Source organism: Barbus barbus (assembly GCF_936440315.1).
Source record: "Barbus barbus genome assembly, chromosome: 36".
Classification (NCBI taxonomy): domain Eukaryota; kingdom Metazoa; phylum Chordata; class Actinopteri; order Cypriniformes; family Cyprinidae; genus Barbus; species Barbus barbus.
Genome location: NC_136714.1, coordinates 16,784,871 through 16,805,965, shown reverse-complemented (window position 1 = coordinate 16,805,965; position 21,095 = coordinate 16,784,871). Strand labels below are relative to the sequence as shown.

At 36.0% G+C, this 21,095-nt stretch overlaps 1 protein-coding gene across 1 annotated transcript in view; it reads left to right on the top strand.

Annotated features, from left to right (window-relative positions):
* Positions 1 to 20,328, top strand: part of LOC306855887 (ephrin-A5b-like) — a 49,796-nt gene extending 29,468 nt beyond the window's left edge. The window contains exons 2-5 of the mRNA XM_079394824.1: positions 10,189 to 10,481; positions 19,632 to 19,697; positions 19,849 to 19,923; positions 20,041 to 20,328. Coding sequence (XP_079250950.1) covers positions 10,189 to 10,481; positions 19,632 to 19,697; positions 19,849 to 19,923; positions 20,041 to 20,165 — 559 coding nt within the window. The 3' untranslated portion in view covers positions 20,166 to 20,328. The remainder of the gene's footprint in view (positions 1 to 10,188; positions 10,482 to 19,631; positions 19,698 to 19,848; positions 19,924 to 20,040) is intronic.
* Positions 20,329 to 21,095: the final 767 nt, after the last annotated feature.

Below are 21,095 nucleotides of genomic sequence, written 5' to 3'. Positions count from 1 at the left end.
GAAGGGTAAATAAACTGGGAGAGCCTTTGTCTAGTTAACTCAAGGTCTGCAGAAATTTCCCAACAGTCTGCTCTCTATACCTGTTGAAAGAAAAATTCACCCTTGATTTAGTAAACCTAAAGCCTGCAGAACAAACAAGAATGTTTCCATTATAACACCTTATTGACCATGCGTATTCATCAGATGTTGTTCAAAAGGCTTTAGTGCGCTAGTTTAAAACCTAAAAGCCAACATATCACGCCAGCGAAATTGCTCTACGAGTCATTATACAACTAAACAAGGATCTGAGTGTTGAGTTCCTGTGTTGATAGATGCTCGGTGAACAGCCTGTTGAGAACCTCTGTATGCGTGTTAAGTGCACACTAAAAAAGCTCCGTAATGTCTGTTGACTGACACCTGTTCGCTCCCAACAGTCCTCTGGATGCTGCGGTTTGCAGAGCAAGGCCGAGTTGCTATCTCTCCGTACATCACTAAATAGCTCGTGCTGACATTGAACCAACACAAAAGCCGATGCCCATGCTTTTCTTAGAAACATATTATAAACAGCTCCCCCACCACATATGATCGTGCTCGCCCATTGTTAATAATGTAAAACATGTTTCATTCATTGTAGCACAATATGTCTTTATTATGTATGGTTAAGGGGGCCTTGCGAACAGGCAAAAACTGTAAAACAGTCATCTGTCCGTTTCCATGTGGGGATGAACATGCCTGTCATTCACAGAGGTTGTGTATTAATACACTGCTTTGCCACCTCCTCTCCTGGCCTCCCTCTGTGGCCCCCCTTATGCTGTCTGAGGGCCAAGGCCACTCCATCAATCTGTTAAAGTGACAACAGTGGAGGCCTTAGCTGTCTAACAATAGCAAGGTAACTACCACATACCATGGACATGTACATGAGACCACAGATTAAATCCGGCACTGTGCTGGGATGCTAATCACTTTAGCAGGCCCAGACACGCCACTGAAGACACAACTATGGATTATGATATTGACAGAGGACATTAGTCAGGGTTGACGCCATATTTAATTTGATGGGAATGCAAATGAGGCTGTGAGCAATAGTCGCTTGTCTTAATTTACATACTTTTACATACTTATTTTTATCCCAAAAATGTTCATATATATATATATATATATATATATATATATATATATATATAGTGTATATATATGCATTTTGACTTTGTACATTGTACTAAAGCCAAAATAAGTTATTGAATATTATCTGAAAGATATTTGCTTTGTATTAAGTTTAAGATTAATACTATTATTATTTTATTGTATTATGTTTTTTTTCTGCCTATTATATTATATTATATCATATTATATTATTATATTATATAACACCAATGTACGATCTAAGAAACAGGCTGTATTTCCATTCTTCATAGCTCCATTTTCATTAAATTTGACATCTACCCTGGGTTATGTTCAACTTGACCTCAAAATTAACATTCAGAAGGCCAGTCAACCTCTACATACATTCAGGGAATTTACCATGACAATGTCACCTTTGCCAAATATCACTCATTTTTGTTCAACAAAAATATATCTCTGCCATGGAGTGGTTACCATTGCATGGAAGCCTCTAATTCATGACTTCAAAGAGTACTGCAGCGTCCCATATTCCACTTTATAATCCAGGATGTTATGTTATGATGTCAATCACACAACCACAGCCCATAATAAATATTTTCCTCACGAGGACTTGTTGAACTTGGAGCCCTTGGCTCTTGAATGCAGATAGCAGAGGAAGCATCAGGAATGAAAGGAAAGCGCTCCCTCCACTAAAAACATAAGATCAGTCAGACACGGCAGAGCAATAAATACTCAACTCACTGTTTATTAGCTCGATCGTGGAGATAAGAAACAGCTGTATGACGGTTCCGTCCCTTCATCTTCGGTTGAGACAGAGGCAGGAACACCCCACTCTGATTTATGGAAAGGTGTTCTTTTTTTTTTACTTGAATCACCTGTCATCAGATGGCGATTATAAATCCTGCTGATTATATGGACTGGGGCTGCCCATACCCAGACTGCCTCAGTGGAGGGAAAATGAACTTTCCAGAAGGGTTCCTTCCCAGAAAGCTATCTGATGATGCTGTCCGTACAACACAATATGTGGTGCATAAGTGAGCTAATCGGTATGAGGTGAAGTCAAATGAGGTCTGGAGATGTTTCTCGTCCAGAGCAATGAGACCATATCTAGTCAGTACCATTGGTGTGACATATGGTGCATGCATACGACCCCCCCCCCCCCCCCCCCCCCCCCTAGGGAATACATATTCAGCTAACTTTTTTGTTGTTGTTGCAGGTTGCCGTTTCTGTGCCGGTATAATGGCACACTGATGATATCAGCAATACCATGGTTTTGTTTGTTTAGGGATGTCCTGGACTATACAAATAGATTTTAGAAGCAGGAAATGGTACTTTTAATGTTTTTCAAATTTGCATTATCTTTTTGAAGTCATGTGTAAAGATTTTAAAACATTCTGCTGAATTATCATGGCTGCATGGCGGTTATACTACAAGTTTTCTGTCTCCTCTCTGTGTATGTGTGTGTGGCTGCTTGTTGGCTCTCGGCCCTGCAGGGTGTGTTGGCTGATGGAGGAGGCTCTGACAGGGCCGCTGAGGGTTCTGATGAACTGGGCTGGATGTGGGAGATTGAGAGCACCAGGTGTGGGGGGCCTGAGCACGGCATGCTTGGCACTCTGAGGGGACTCTATGTTTAGATGTTACATTACGTTACATGTGCTGTTTTTTCTGGCGCTGCTGCGTTTGTTGAAGGTAAAAACGCTTCCATGCCAGCCTCTAGGCCACCCTCACGCTCTCTCCCTCGAAACCTAATATAAAAACAGCATAGTTGGTCAGTGTATGTTGTGTTTTAGATGCTGGTGGTCCCCATCATGGGATGCTGATGTGCTTCTGTCTCCACAAGGCTGCTTACCTAGCTTCTTTGGTCAACCAGTTTAAAGTAATAATAATAATTTACATTTTATGAAAAATATTGTATTGACATATTCTATATATAAAAAAGTAATAACATTTTATTTTAAGGACCAGGTGCCGGATTCACGAAACATTCTTAAGAAATTTCTTCTTAACTGCCATTTTCTTCTTATTTTTTAACTTAAGAAAAAAGTTAAGAATATTTTGTATTCCAAAACATTCTTCTTAAGAATATTCTTATCTTTTTTCTTAAGATTGTTCTTAAGACAAAAATGAAGAAGAATTCAAATTCTTGTAAAGAATCTTCTTAAAAATCATCGTAAATAACTTCTTAAATTTAGGACAGCCCCAGACTTGTCTTAAATCCAAAACAGTAAGAATTATTTAATGAATTTATTGGGTTATTTCAAATTAATTGTTATATTTAAGCATTAAAACAACGTTAGCTACATATAGCCTAATACATAGTATGACTATTAATAGCGATGTGCGCGAGTTTTCTGAAGCGACAGCGATGACTGATAATGTAAACAATGATCGGTCATGATTAGCCTGTGTGTAACACTACTTTTTGCTAACTTCAAAACTCAGTAGCAACTCTACAAAAACGAGTAAGATAGGTAACTTTAATTGGACGCTATTATTTTAGCTTATAAATACGACATAATCTTTGGCAGTATGCAGCGCATATGACTGTATAACGCGCACACACATACCGGAAGCGTTCACTCGGATGAGAGCGCAAAAACACAGCACTACGAAACTGAATCAAACAGATCGCTGCGGCTTGAGACAGGCTGTTCAAAAACATGCCGCATTAAAAATGTAAAGCTGAGCGCCAGTCAAAATCGTGACAAAAAGAGTGTGCGTGCTCACTATGATTATTAGGGTAATCTGCAGGAAGCGCAAAAAGACAATAAAGAGCTTAGACTGTCATTTTCTTCTTAAGAAAAAAATTAAGATGTTCTTAAGAATATATTTGAGAACTTATTAAGAATTTTTCAAGAATTGCACTTAAGAACATTCTTACGAACTTCGTATAATTTATCTTAAGAAATTTCTTACCTTATTTCTTAAGAAGATTTTTGTGAATCCGGCCCCAGTTCTCTCTATTAACTAGTTGCTCATTAGTATGCATCTATATCAGTAGTATCTTATTGGTTGTTTATTAGTACTCATAAAACACCTATTAATGCCTTATTCAGCCTGACCATACTAAAACTTAACAACTACTATTGAAGCAAAAGTCATAGTTAATAGTCAGTCTCTAGGGAGAATTGGACTTTAAAATAAAGTGTGACCAAAAATTGTTGCATTTTAAAGGAGAATGTTTTTGTTATTTAAAATATAATCATGATTTTTAATATATGTAATATTTTATCATAAATAAATAAATCGATATTTTCATTAGGCTGTTATGTAGGTATATGTACAGTATGTAGACTATAGTTTGGACTTTTTTTAAATGATTTCTTAAAGAAATTGGTTCGTTTATTCAGCAAGGATACATTAAAGTCACAGTAAAGACATTTATAATGGTACAAAAAGGGTTTTTATTTCAAATAATGCTGTTCTTACAAACTTTCGATTCATCAAAGATTCATAAAAAATTGGATCGTGAAAATATTTGCTACAAAAATTGCACAGCACAACAGTTTTCAACAATAATAATAGGAAATGTTTCTTGTGCACCAAATTAACATATTAGAATGATTTCTCATGTGACTGAAGAATGGCATAACCGCTGCTGGCAATTCAGCTTTGCCATCACAGGATAATAATAATTTATTCATTTATATATTTCATTGCTTACTTTTGTTTTATAAATTAGTGTCGGGTGAATCAGAAACTTAGCCTAAATATACAATGCTTCCTTATGAGTCTAACTTTCTGGAAAAACACCCTTAGTAATACTCCCACACAGGACTTTAATAGGACATAAACAAAATGTGTTGTGCTCTGGACTATTTTAAGTCACCCGTAAATCAGTGGGAGAGCATTGTGGACAATTAGCAAGGGCTGCTGATTGAAGCCAGACTTTGTGGCTTGCTAACTGCTGCTCCTCTACTTTTAATTGATTCAACGTTGTCTTGATTGGGTGCAGAGCAGCTTTGCCCAAGGCACTGTAAAACGACCCGGGCGCTCAATGGCCCCTCTGGGAGAGGTCAGATCTCCAGCCTGCTGTGGGAGGCAGGTTCATGTTTGCTTAGATGTCCGTAGTCTGATTCTTACCCTTTCCTCTCTCTCAGTTGTGCTGCAGAGCTGTTGCTTGTTTGTTTTTCCTCAACAAATAATTTGTTCTTCTTCGCATTTGTCTGTTCGGAGTATAAATTTCATGTTATACACTCAATAGATAAACGACCCCAGGGTCAGCACCTTCATTCTATTAGTTTTCTTTTGAATATGGAGGCCTTCATTAATAATGGGCGAACCATGACCTCTGACTCTATTCCTGACCTCACGTGGTCTCACTGTTGCATTAAGGCCACTAGAGTATATTTGGTGCCAAGCACTCATGTCAGTCTAGTTATTTGAGATCTGTAAAGCATCTACTCAATATTCAGTTGCAGCAGTAAAGAGGATCCACTCAGGATAATGAGGTTTTCAATCTAAACAAGTATGTTATTTATAAGTAGTACGTCTGCTTGCACTCGTCCGTGAAGTTCAGAAGGCCACAGGGTGTCCCATTTGTGACCTTTCATCATTAATACAGACTTTTCTAAGGATGGGTAAAAATATTGATTTTCTCAATCTCAATACTGATTCTTAAAGGGACAGTTCATCTGAAAACAAAAATTCTGTGATCATTTACACACCCTCATGTCTTTCCAAACCTGTATGGCTTTTTTTCTGTAGAACAAATAGAACAGATGACTCTTTTCTGTTTTGTAGAAGGTTTCGAATAGCATGAGGGTGAGTAAATGATCACAGAATTTTCATTTTTGAATCTTAGTTTATGTTTTTCAACCAGTATAGCCTGATTCCCCAAAAATTACTCTTAAGTTAAAAAAAGATGAGTTATCCATTTGAATTGTTTAGAAACACTGAGCTTTTTTCATGTAACTAAACTGGTATTACAAAAGAAATCAGAACTCAATCTAAGTTAATCAAAATCATAACCAAGCTGAATTGAGAGTTTGTGAATGCCAGATATGAAGGTCAGCTGTTTATATAGATTTGTTTATGTGTGTTTATCAACCCATAGGATTAACCACAGGATATTCATTGTTTGATGAGTGACATATACCATATGGCACTCCACTAATCACAATGACACGAGAGCGGGACGATTAGCCTGTGGCACCGCAAATACTTTCCACATATAATACATGTTAGGCAAGTAGCTATCTCACCCAAGACCGATAGTCCCGTTCTCACTCACTCATGTTCACTTGCTTTCTTCTATCCACACATCCGTGCTCAAATATCTAGCCTTTTTTCTCTAATCTATTGCTGAATGTCCTTTGCCAATGTTTCTGAAATATAGATATGCCTCCCACAAACACCAATATGTTTTTAATGTAGCGAGCCATATATCTTGTCTCTTCAAGAAAATCTCACACGGAGTGTTTTCCATGGGAAACTCGCAGAGGCGGCTCTTATATGCATTTTTTCTCCCCTCCTTCACCTTCATCCATCTTTTGAGCCATTTGCCAAGCCAGCACAGCTTGAAGTCCTGGCAGGCCATTGTTTGTCTGTGATGTTAATGCTTCTGGGCAGACATTCTTTTGGAAGGGGTGAATGAGTGATATCTGAGGCGTTAGTAGATGTACCGTTGCCTCCCCACTGAATGATGGGACAACTGCTCCATGGCTGGCCTGAGAGCTGTAACCTGAGGAGGAGATCCTCCATCTGTGCCACTGTGAAAGGCCTGGAGGGCTTGAGGCTTAGCTGACCTACACCCCTGGGAGTCATGTCAGTCATTGCCTCAAGAACGCCCTCTAAGGGATTGTAAGGAGGTGCGCTTAAAGGGATAGTTCACCCCCAAATTACTGTCGTTCCAAACCTGTATGACTTTCTTTCTTCTAAACACAAAAGAAGATATTTAGAATAATGTTTATGTCCATACAATGAAAGTCGATGTGGTCCGAAACAAAATCGACAACATATATTTTTTTGTGTTCCATAGAAGAGGTTTGGAATGTTGGAGCAGTTGAATTGTCATTTTGGTGAGTTCTCCCATTAATAACAATAATGCTGTTTTGTCTGGAGGCTTGTCTAGTCAGCTTGATATTTTTGCCCATTTCTTCCATTCTTTGGAAAATCAATGCCAGCTCCTCAGAGTTCTTTTGATTTAATTGGCTTCCGTTGGAAATTCTTGAGTGAAGAGCCTCCTTCATTTTTCATTCCATTGTTAAATCTGAGGAGTCTGACCTTGGGATGAACCAACTTTAATCATGTACTCCATGAGCCCACTGCCTCCCGGTGTCCTGCCTTTCTTTAGACTCAGGTCTGCCCCGGTCATCACCCATAACCCTCTGTTTGAACACGTAGAGAGAGAGCAATGGAGAGAATCGACTGAATAGGAGGATTATCGTTATGGGAGGTTTTTGTTGTAGGACTTGTTCTGATGCAGCCATGTGCCATGTTTGTGTTAGTAGCCTTGATAGAAATGGCTGATGAGCTTCTTTTTTAATCCTAATGATGAATTGGCACAGCATTGTGTTGTTTATTGACCAGCTGGGGCACCGCTCTTCAAGTGCATGAAAGAAAGCCCAACACTGATGAGCTGTTTGTCTGTTATTGGGTTTAATGGGGTCAGATCTCTTTATAACCCACTGGAGCTCATCTGATACACATTGAAAATGAATTGCTGAGGTGGCATTTAATTTAGAGGCCACGTAAGAATATTATAAAGTGACACAATGTGACTCAATCCCCTCTCACTCATTGATTTTTCTGACACGGACATAGAAAACCACTCTGTTGCCTTTAGGTGTTGTTGTCCAGAGAGCTAATATGTTGTTGTCTGGTCCTCTAACTTTGTGACCCAGGGGAAATAGTTATTTAGTATCCTCTAGCAAAGATATTTCACATGATAGACAGGTGAAAGTGCATTAGCCTTGACTCAAACCACATTTCACAGTGAATTTATGTGTCTGGCAGGTGCTTTTATCCCAAATAGCTTGCATTGTATTGAAGATTAATTTTTTTTTATCAGTTCACGCATTCCCGTGAAATGAACCTATATGACCATTACATTGATAGAGCCATGACTCTATTCTGTGACTAATTTAGAGCTTAGTTTAAGATGATGAATGAAAAAAGGGTAACACTATACAGTAAGGGCCAATTTGTTAACAATAGTTAGTTAATGCATTAGGTATAATGAACTAACAATAAAGAATAATTTTACAGCAGATAATGTTGAATTATAAATATGCTGTTCATGTTGTTTATTGTCAAATCATGTTTGTTCATAATACTTTAAATAATGTAAAATTACACTGCAGTTCAAAAGTTTGGGAAATTACAGCAATGATGCATTTAATTGATCAAAAAAATACATTTGTTACAAAAGATTTCTATTTTAAACACATTCTGTTCTTTTGAACTTTCTAGTTTCTATTTATCAAAAAATCCTGCAAAAAAATGATTATTGTTTCAACAAAAGTATTAAACTGTTTTCAACACTGATAAAAATATTTATGAAAATATGTAAGGATCATGTGACATTGAAGACTAGAGGACTGGCTGCTGAAAATTCAAATTTGCCATCACAGGAATAAATGGCATTTTATAATACTGTAAAATAGAAAACAATTATTTTTGTAAGAGACATTTGTCAAAAACAATAAATCTCATAAATATCAAATGGTCATGCATACGCTGAAATGTTAAATATTTGCTAGTATATGTAAAATTAAAATGAACTTACATTAATAAGTGCTAGTTTATTAACCTTATATTTAAATGTGTGTTTCTTGTTTTGTAATGTTTCCATGATCCTATGCTCTGGACACCAGTTTTGGGAAACCCTAAATGTATAACCCTGTTGATTTTTGTCAGCACTAGACTGAATCATTCCACTTTAAAAGATGACAGGAAACACAGGAAGCCAATAAATTTAATCAGAAAATAGCTTGGTTTTTGCCAGTACCCAATGACAAAGTAAAAAGACATGTTTTCATGTTACACACTTTCAAATGCCAGATTTTGAGCTGGAAACATTTGGACTGCGCGATCACTATGTATGTTTTTCACAGCTGAGATTTTGCTTTTCATTCAAATGATGTTGCTCCCAAGAGTAGTAAACAATAGCTGTTCAAAATAGCCCTAAAGTGTTTGCAGATTTTGAGCAGCATCTATACACATCCACACACTCTGCCAAACCTGCATACACACACATACACCCGCACTCAAACCTACAGGGAAAGTAAGTATTCCAGCAGTGCGTTTGAAATCCACATAATGATAATCTGATAGGTCTCGAGCTCCATCTGCTCTCAATAGTCTTTTATTGTCCGTAATGAGTGGAAATCTTTGTGTCAGCGTGCTCAGCTGTGCTTCTGTCCACAGCAGGATCGCAACGCTAACCTCACATTAGCCTGGAAGCTCATCTGGCTCTCCCCAGGGTTCCTACTGTGTGTCCACTAGCTTACACCCTCAAAAAAATTCCCACCGAATCCTGAGCATCCTTCACATATCAGCCAATAGTCATGGTCACTCAGGTTTGGTGTAAATCTAATATTTTTTGCTGCGACTCTAAACATAGCTGACCTGAGCATATCAATCGTCACTATGGAGCCTATGGGAGTCTATGTTTTTTAAATCACTTCCTTGTCGAAATGAAGTCGTGCACATTCCATTGACATTCATATTTGGTTAGATCCTCTGGAGGTCATCTCGATTTACTGCAAACAAGGAATAGTTGGCCGTTTTGGCACGAGAGATGCACATTTTTTCCGCTGAAGCATTTCTCGGAGTGCCATATTTCAAGCTGTCATCTCTCACCCATGGAAAACTCATTCTTTCAGGCGTATTTAAAGCATCCACGTCAACGACAGGATTATGAATTTTCCTCGTGATCCTCAGTGAGCCCTAGCGGACTCAGATTGGATGATTTACGTGCTTTCACATTTGCGGTAATTGGTCTCAAATAAGTGGCTTCCTCCAGAAGTGGCCTTTCTGTGAAGTAGGGGCTCAATGGCTCGTAAAACATACGAATGAGAGTCACTGAATGGCTAATATTTCATACCATATATATACTCACTGCGGCCTTTCTTTTCGCCACAGGTTCTACCGAGGAGACTACCACATCGACGTATGCATTAACGATTATTTGGACGTATACTGTCCCCACTACATGGACACGGTCCCTGAGGAGAGAATGGAGCACTACATCCTCTACATGGTCAACTATGATGGCTACAGCTCTTGCGACCACACGGCGAAAGGTTTCAAACGTTGGGAGTGCAACCGGCCTAACTCATCCAACGGGCCGCTGAAGTTCTCCGAGAAGTTTCAGCTTTTCACACCGTTCTCACTGGGATTCGAATTTCGGCCAGGCAGAGAATATTACTATATCTGTAAGTATCCTGTTGATTATTCTTTCCTCCTTTATTATTTTTTTTTTTTGTGCAGAAGTGATTTGTATCTCAATGATGTTTTATGGTTTCTGTATCCAAAACCAGACGCTACGCACGTTAAATAGATTTGTTAGATTGGCTTTCGATTTATATGTGGAAAAAGTTGCATTGCCTGGAAAAGGATGTTGTATTAGCGTCCTCATGGAGGATAATGCAACTCAAGTCTTAATGGTATACTTTTAAGACAAGTATCTGATTACGAGCATTAAGGAAAGGAAGTCATTGCCCAGTATGACTTTGTTTTTCAGGAGTCTTGGCAAACAGGCTACAAGGAAAACATGAAGCTCAGGGAAAAAACATCTTGGTCTTCCTCTAAAGAGTCTTTGTTACGAACTCCTGGTCTCAGCTTTCGTTTGCTCGTGAGAGGGCTCTTAAAAAGAAGCATCTAAACCCATGTTTTTACAACTGGAGTCAGATCCCTACAGGGCGGGAGTGGGAAGACAAAATAAGGCACAGGAGTGGTCCGACTGCTCAGGGCCGCGATGGGTTCATTTATGCAGGCGCACGCAGGAGATGTGGAGCGTTTGATTTGGCGGAATCCGACCTGATGATCTGACAGATCTCATGGGCGCATAAAACGATGGACATGTTTTTATGAGATGTGAAAGGAAGGAATTGGAGAATGAGGAGGGGGAAGTGGTAGAAACAGGAGATAAGTACATGGAGACTGAGGAAAAAAGGCAGATAGGAATGCACGGTACATAGCATTTAGGGGTTAGATCCCAACAGGTGATATGGATGTTTTGCATGAATGTGGATGTCTATCAGAGACGTTGCAACATAGTAAAATTGACTTTTTTTCCCGAAGGCCTGTGAGTAAGAATAATAGGATGGGAAGCATCTCGACTGAAGTGATGGAGCTGTCAGATACTACTACTTCAAAGTGTTTTACAGTTAATGCGAGTTGGAAAACAAGGATTCGTAGCGCACGTCTCACTCATGTGTGACTCAGTGTCATGATTCAACTGTTACGGGCTCTCTCAAGAGAGGAGGAAGTTTCTCCATTTGTGTGGAATTATGAGTAAAGGGAACAAAATAAACAGCCTGTCAGTCTGATCAAGTTGAAACATAGCAGTTTAGAGTGACTGCACAATGTTATCTCAAGTAGACAGTGGCTTTCGGTAACCTTGATCATATCACTACGATTATTTTAAACTAGAAACCAAGCTATTTGAATAAATTAAGAGAATAAATAATTAAATAAAAAAATACTATATAAATGAATTATATATATATATATATATATATATATATATATATATATATATATATATATATATATATATATATATATATATATATATATATATATATATATATATATATATATATATATATATATATATATATATATATATATATATATAAATTAATTTATCTATATGTTTTATTATTTCTGTTTTTAACAGCTTATTATATATAATAATATTAAGAGAAAAAATTGTCATAGAAAGCAGAAAATATTTTAATTTATTTTATTACCAAGCTATTTGAATAAATTAAGAAAAAATGAATATAATAAATATAAATAATAAAAAGTAAATAAATATTTATAAACAAATAATATGATATATATGGTCAATTAATTCATCTATATGTTTTAGTATTTATTTATTTAACACCTATTTTTTAACAGCTTATAATATATAATTTTATGGGTGGAATAATTGTCATTGTGATCCAAAAAGCAATTGTGATTAAAAAAACTTTTTTTATAGAGTTTATTGTTAAATTTTTACATTATTAGTTACAATTAAATTTGATGTACTGTATAACATATAAAATCATTTTACAAATAAAATGTGTTTAGAATATATATATATATATATATATATATATATATATATATATATATATATATATATAAAATAGTATTTAATATGATATGCTAGTTAATTTGTAACTATTATTTTTATATTGTAATATTTTTTCTATTACTATATAAAATAATTTTATAAATAACATTTGCTGTCTGTATGTTTCTTTAAAAGGTTTCTTTTATATATTTAGTAATATATACTATTTCATTTTCAGTTATTTGTTTATTTATTTTTTTATAATTTGATATATACTGTGTAAAAAAATAATTTTACAGAATTTGTTTTGTCTGTAAAAACAGTAGTTGCTGTTTTTATATTTAATTATTTTATATTTTTAAATAATTTGATACTGTATATAAAAGAACTGTATACATATATTTAAAAAAAAAAAATACATCATGTAGCCAGAGGCCAAAAATTAAGTTTTTGTCTATTTAATATTTGAAGCAAGGTTTCCTGAATCATTCTCTTCATTAGTTTGACATCTACCTGTCATGATTTGGTTAGATAGAATGTCTTTGTTAGCCGGTGTGGTGGCTAATCATTCTGAGTGAGGGGTCGCTCCAGGAGAGCAAAGGGGTGACAAGCACGGTCTCTGTGCTGTCAGTCAGCGTGCCCGGCCTGCTCAGGAAGCGATCAGGGGGGGATCAGAGGGCCCGGCCCCACAGGTCAAATGTGAACATGCTCTGATGACTGCAGTTGAACTCACAATCCTGAACGGCTCAAGGCAGCATGTTTTTCCAATATGGCCGATGTGGAAGTCTTATCTTAATCTCAGAGGATAGAAATCCAATTTCAAGGGAAGGTTTTTAGTCGGCCCCTCCCTCCTGCGTGGGTGGGGCCAACGACAGTGCAGGCTGTCTGATATGAGCCTGCTATTTGTAGTCTTGTCCCTCCATCTTCATAATGCTGTAAGGTAAACCAGAAACATTCCCACTTTGTGCTTAAAGCAAGACCTGATTTGTAGCTTTGATAAGAATCCTGTACTTTGCGGTTTGCTTATAAGTGGCGTAGTCACTACCTGAGCTAAAAATATTCCCCGCATTACAAAGCACTCTCAGAGCACTCAAGAATGCACGAGAAAAGAGATGGGTACGAGTCTTATCTCAAAGATGGAGCATCAATCCATCTTTCCCTCATTTATCAGACTTCTCGGGTACATCGCATCTGATCTCTCAACCCATAGCTGGAATTGTGGTGTCTGGGAGGTTTATTGCCCCTGGCCGTCTGCAGCTCGGGTGGATCTGGTGTCGGCCGTGTGGGAAAGGAGACATGGACGAGCAGCCCGGGCTGTGACAGTGTAGAGTGTCTTTGAATAAGCAGGGCTGGTGTAGTAGTCTAGTCTTAATGTCTGCCAATGAGAGGTCAGTTACATGCCGCATGCTGACAGTAAGGGAATTCTGATGACTGACAGAATGAGAGTTTGTCATATAAGCCACCCATGAAATCATCCTAATACGGCTGGGACTGTTGATTATTGTCACAGTTTATGTTTAAAGAAATTCGGCGAGAGCCTTGAAATTAGAGATGTGTTTTTCTTGCTGGCATTGAGCATTCATGCACTCACATTTACAGTACTCAAGGTCCAAAATTAACACACGTCAAGTGCAAATTGCGAGTAAAAATGGGCTTTGATGAGTAAATAATGAGTGATGGGTAACTTTATAAGGAACTGCAACTTAATACTTGGTTGAAGTCGAACTGTAAGAGCAACAGCCTGACCTTGAGCAAACCATTTATTAAAGAAAGCTTTTGTTTTGATTTTTACCTTACATAACTAACCTTTTGATCTGCAGAGCAACATGTGGCAACACGAATGTGAAATATTTCTTACTTAAAGTGAGAGTCCACACCAAAATTACAGTTCAGTCATCATTTACTCACCAAACATGAGTTTCTTCCTTCTGTGAAACATAAAAGATGATAATTTTAAGAATATTAGGGCTTTGTGAAATCCGTTTTATTTTTTCCCAATTTTTTTTGCTTTTTAATTTTTCTGGATTCCATTTTTTTTTCCATTTTAAATTCTCTAGACTTTGTTTTAATGGTTAAATTAAAAATATATATTAATCAAAAAGCATGTCTAATTAATTGAAATCATGAATTTATTAAACTTTTAGCAAAAATTACATTTTTTAAGGTCTTATGAAATATGTTTGTGTTTTTTTCTCAGATTGTTTATTTTTTACCAAAATATGTGTTTTCTATTATTTTTTGGATTCCCTTTTAAATACTTCATTACATTTTAATAATAAAAGGCATCTCTAATTCATTGATTTTATTTAAAACAATTATTTATTATTTAATTTATTTCTTTTTTTTTCAGTAATAATGTCTTGTGTATTTACATTTTTCTGGTAAATAATTTCTAGTAAATAACTTTTCCTGGTAAATATTCCTTAAAAATAATATTTTAATTATAATTTTATTATTAGTAGCAGTGCTATCATTATAAGTAGCCTAATATATTTCTGTCAAAGTTTCTTCAAGTTAAACTTTTATTTTGAACTTTTGTTATATGATATGACGATAGTTTTTCTCAAAAGAAAGCATAATTTTATTTACCAACAATGCTAAGGTAGAGTAAATGATGACAGAATATTTTTTGTGTGTTAATTAACGATTTCAATGTCAATAAAAGGAAAGTTGGAGCAACTAAATCACATCTTCACATTTAGATGACAGGTAACCGTTTAAACTGTGAAGATTGATCTTGTATATGATGCTGCTACAAAAAAGCTAATATTTATTTTTATTAAATTTTTTATATTTATTTTATTTATTTTCAGTTGTCAGTTGTTTCAGTTCAGTGTTTTATTGGTGTTATTTAATAGTACTGTAGTTTATAAAGTGAGTGTTACCACAGCTTTAAAATACATATTTGAGAAATGTATTTTCATATTTTATATGAATTTACTTTTTGTAATAAAAACAGGCATAAATAATCTGCGTTGCGTCATGGTTTTGACTAATAGAGATTTCTTTAGTGTGCAATGTTGCCACTGAAATGCAGAGCTTTGAATGTTTTTCTGTGGGTTCGCTGTGGTTTTCATCAGTCATGAATCCCGAGCAGTAATGTTCACTCCTGCACGTTTTTCATCCGCAGTCCCCTCTCCCACCCCACATATCCAAATGCCCACTGATGGATGGCATCCTATTAATGTCTCTGGGTAAAAAGTTAATTTTGGACTATGACAATACTGATGCTACATTATACAATGCTCCGTTTGCACTCTCACGCTCGACAGTTATTTATTTTGGTAGTAGCCAACGATGTACATCGGATTTGTGAAGTGGTGTTTCCAAACAACACTGGGATCCAGCTCCAAACTAGACCAGACTTGAGGAATGGGACAAAAGCAATTTCACCCAAATCAAAGGAAATATACTTGTGGGGACATGATTAAGGGTTCACAAGCCCCTAGTATGTCAGTGCAGACAGCACATAAGCACATTGATTTAACCCAAGCTCTCCCCGCAGTCATGAGGGTGTTGGGATGAGAAGAGAAGAGAGACAGCAGATTAAGTGCAGCTGGAGACCCCACACAGCTGGGAATCATGGGGGTCAAAGCTAGAAGAGCCATGGTGCATTATGGGAATGTCTGCAAGCTCAGAGATGAGCCAGCCAGCTAATGGGGAAAAGAGTTATAATTCTTTTCTTCCGACATGTCTTTCTCTTGTTTCTTTTTCTTTCCTCTACAGGCAACTGATCCTGTTATAACTTCGTCTTGACACTTTCATGGTGGTTTAAAGTGTTAAAAAGATATATGGGTCAATGACAAGACACTTTTTTTAATCTTTTAATTTATTAAAAAAGTACACTGTAAAAAAAAAAAAATTGAACCAACTTAAAATTTTAAGGCAACCAGCTTCAGCAGATTTTTGAGTTTTCTCAACTTGTTGTTTGAAGTTTATACAACAAAATTCAAACTGTAAAATGTCATGACTCCAGAAAACTTAATATTGTCTGAGAAATAGCAATCCATGACATTTATATCGATATGAATCATTTATAACTTTTACATAAATCTCTCTAAAAAATGTTCCAAGTAAAAAATACATATAAAAACGTATTTCTTTACATCGCCTTAAATGCATGTGAATAATATATTTATAAATGTTAATCAAATATATATATATATATGTGTGTGTGTGTGTGTGTGTATTAGTGTTATCAAATGATTAATCGCGATTAATCGCATCCAAAATAAAACAAATTGTTTACATAATATATGTGTGTGTACTGTGTAGATTTATTATGTATATATAAATACACACTCATACAGTATATATTTTGAAAATATTTACATGTATTTACATGTATATATTTATATTTATATCATTTATATATTATATAAATATATTTAATATACAAATATAATTTTTTTTCTTAAATATATATGTGCACAGTATACACACATATATTATGTAAACAAAAACTTTTATTTTGGATGTGATTAATCGCGATTAATCGTTTGACAGCACTAATATATATATATATATATATATATATATATAGAGTGAGAGAGAGAGAGAGAGAGAGAGATAAACATTTTATTTAATAAACATTTAATTGGTTAAATAATACCCCCCCCCCCCCCAAAAAAAATAAATAAATAAATAAAATAAAATATATATATAACATGTTTTTTAAGAAGTAAATATTAATTAAAATAAGATGTAAGGAAATGTTACTACTTTTTTCTTGCTACTTGTGACATTTTTAGTGTCATTACACTGCATTTTTTATTGAAAATATCATTTGATACCAACATAAACAGTACATTTCTGAGAACTTGCCATATGCATTAAAAACCCCCCCTTTTTTTTCTTTATCATAGCCACTTATGTTCACTGACCCATATATTTTCTCAACAAAATCAGAACTGTGAACTCATGAGTCAGTGTAAGGTTCAGCAGTTCACAGTCACTGGCGATATGGTCTATGGACTGAACAGAAGTCATTTGTATCATCACAGCTGATTACAGAGCTTTTAGTGGCAGGTGTTTCTTTCGGCCTGTGATCTGTCATTTGCAGCTGTTGATGTTACTAGCCGCCAGTACAGCTTTAAGTAGCAGGTGTTGATGTATGTAGTGACCAATCAACATCTAAGAGGCTTTTGAAAAGGTCACAACCAGCAGAAGTTTGGAAAAGAGCTCAGAAAGGTTTAGCACAAATTTGCTGTCCAGTAAAAAAACCCTGCTGTTAGTGATGTCTGTGGTCAAGATAAGGGTGTTCAATAAATATTTCCTGCCAGTAAACAAATATAAAGAGAGACTAATTCATCATCCTGCCACTAATGGAGCGTGTGTGCTGTGAACATTAGTCTTAGCTTATTTATCCTGAAGTTTATTGTCAAATAATCCAAATTTCAAGCATCCAACCAGAAAAACAAGACGTCCAACCCCTATTTCTTTCCATCAGGGAAGAGTCGCAGTGGAATACATGTCCACATCAGTGAAAGCTAGCCTCACCAATTGAATTATCAAGAACATATTGCGTTGCTATAAGGAAATTGAATTTTGTGCAGTCCATGCTCATTACATTGAGGCTTTGAAGGAGGAGATTTATTGAAGTGCGTGGCATTGCTCATTACTTTGTCACCTTTACATCCAGTGTGATCTGTGGGTAAAATACCAAGCCTTTCTTTCCCCCTCACCCCACCGGTCCTCATTTGCATCGCTCCCTGACTACGCCAGATTGCATTACATACTGCATAAAGAGTGGACAGTGGATAGAGAGAGGCTGTCTACCTGTTCTTCTTAAAGTGTTAATGAGCTTTTCTTTATGGAGAGGACAAATTGAGAAACATGGCTCATGGTTGAGATGACAAGGGAAACAGCATAGCCAAAGTAGCACCGCCCGCGTCTATCAGTAAGAAGCAAAATTAATGCTGATTGTGCATTCCTCTGAGGCCAGTGGAAGTATTTAAATTAGGCTTTTGCATGTAGAAAATCGCAAACGGAAAAGAGCATCTGAAGATGTACTGAGAGACTAAACATGAAATAAATGATCCTAATGGCCTTGGACCGTGGAGCTGTTGCGTTGTTACCATTTTGGAAAGCTTGTCAAAAAAATGATGGTCATTACCTAACTGCTGCTGGTGAACACTGAGGTTTTGTCTTGATTTAATCATTTGTTTGGATGTAATAATCAAATTAAAATTGTTTTCACTGTGAAAAGTGGTGCATGCATTTGGAGTAACATCGCAAATTATATTTAATTGTATTTCAATTTGGCATAAAGTGAAAAATATTTTTTTTATATAATAATAATAATAATAATAATAATAGAATATTTTTTCTTTCATTAATATAATATTAACATTTTACATAAAAAGGTGAAGGAAATATATATATAGTACACTGTGCCCTATTTTTATGGATTTATATAGGCCATAATGTACTGTATTTCTATGAAAGAATTTTCTGTATTTTTTTTTACAGGTGTTTTACCTATATTTTAAATTTTTCACTTCATTGCATTGTGTTTGTGTTAACGGAAATATCTGTAAAATTAATGGATAATGTCCTGGCAGAAAATTACCAGTACATTTTCTTTTTTTAAATAGTGTATAAATATATATAAATGATAAATTCATTCTTAAAAATCTACATTTTAATGTTTTATATTTTTATATTAAAAATTAATCAAATTTAAATAATATATTTATAAATAAAAATTATTAGATTATTACATTTACATTTACATTTAGTCATTGAGCAGATGCTTTTATCCAAAGTGACTTAGAAATGAGGACAATATCTTTTTTTTATTATATAATAAATAAAAAGAAAACGGATAGAATAGAAAAACAATAGAGCAAGCTAGTGTTATTATTATTATTTTATTTTATTTTTTATTTAATAGAAAGTTTAAAAATGTAGGTTTACTGGCCCCATCACCATGGAAAATAAACCAAAACCACACCCCAAACAAAGGCACTTCATATAATAAATACAGATCTATCTTGTGGGCTACTCTTAAAGCATTGTGCACTGTGAATAATATTGTTGTCTCTTATGATAAATTACTAGTTGTTGTACCTCATTTGTAAGTCGCTTTGGATAAAAGTATTTGCTAAATGACTAAATGTAAATGCAGATGAAAATGCTGGCATTGCATGTAAAAATCTGCACTACTGGCTCGAGATTCTTATTGTTGAACCCTGTTATATATCTAAAGCTAAAAAAAGGACTTTGACTTATTAAACAGTGTGCAGCATGGATCGATTGAGCCTAATATTGACCATCTAAAATGTTTCCACAGCCTCTACAGTCAGTGAAAATGGGAGACGGAGCTGCTTGAGGCTGAAAGTTTTTGTCAGACCTTCAAGTAAGTTTTACAAGCCCCTCAGCAGAGATCCTGGCGTGGCTTCTGACAAAATTTGGTTGCAATTGCATCGTTTATCACTGCTGGAATAGTTCAATGAGCTAAAGATGATGTCACGACCCTGACAACACCCTGTTTTATGTTTCTCCCACAGACAACTGCGAGAAAAGTCACGACCGCGTTGTCAAAGTCGATGATGGAAGCATCAACTCTATAGAAAATAATAATGGTTCGTATTGTACGCCAAAGTCATTTCCATATTCAAAACTATCAGTAAGGTCAAAATGTTGTTGCACACTCAGGCATTACAGACCTATTTTAATCTTCTATTTCTTCCTCCATTTAGACGGAACGAGTCACGAATCTGCCGAACCATCCCGAGGTGATGTCAACGGCGCCGGACACCTTCAAACTTTAGGGCCCTTGTTGGCCTCAGTGCTGGTTCTTTTGGCTTCCCTCTCCTCCTTATAGCATCCTGCATCCCTGAAATACACAGGAGGACTCGTGATCGAGCACTTTTAAGAAGATCTTTCTCTACGCTAAAAAGTAGTTTCTTGCACAGGAAGACGCTCCTTTGGCGATATAACTGGATGGTTTTCAATGAACAAAAGCCCCACCCTCAAATAACCCACACAAAAAACCCACTAAACTGTGACACGCACATAAAAATAGTTCCGTGTCCTTTCGGTGCCCCTATGTGACGTTGGAGAGGGACTTGTAATTGGGGGCAGAGCAAGAAAATGACTCTTTTTCAAATGACAAAGACCGCTTTCAGTGTTGCCGTCCTAAAACAGAGCAAGAGGACTGTCTGAGGGATCTCTCCGCGTGCATTGTGGGAAAACGTCGTCACTATGGACTCAACTGCTTGGATCTACTAGATATCAAGGCAAATTGTTGCCTGATAGCATCCCTTGTAAAGACAGAGAGCAGGGAGCTTTTTAATATCTCAACCGGAGTAGTCCGCGTGGACTCAGGTGCTCAGGTGAACGGTGACAATTTTTGAAGCGTTTTTGTAGATAAAAGAAAAAGATAAGCACTCGTTTTGTACATTGTGTGAAGGTGTACATGAGACTGAAACGCAGATATGGTGTTCTTGAAGTAAAATGCTCAAGTCTAGCTGCCAAAATCGATGTTTTGTTAGGAGTACGGATCCTCGCCGATCGATCATTTGAGTGAATATACTAATTTGTTTGGTGAATCATCCTTTTCTTATTTATTGTTCAGTCTTAGTGCTCTTGACACTTTGTTGTACTAGTCATCAGCCAGGATTCAGGAGAAAGGAACACAAATGCCTAGCTGCAGTCAATTTACCTCGATTTAGATGAATAACAACTTATGATAATGGGTTAATATTTTAGCAAGTCAATCCTTGAAATGATATCAGGGGGAAAAAAACAGTAG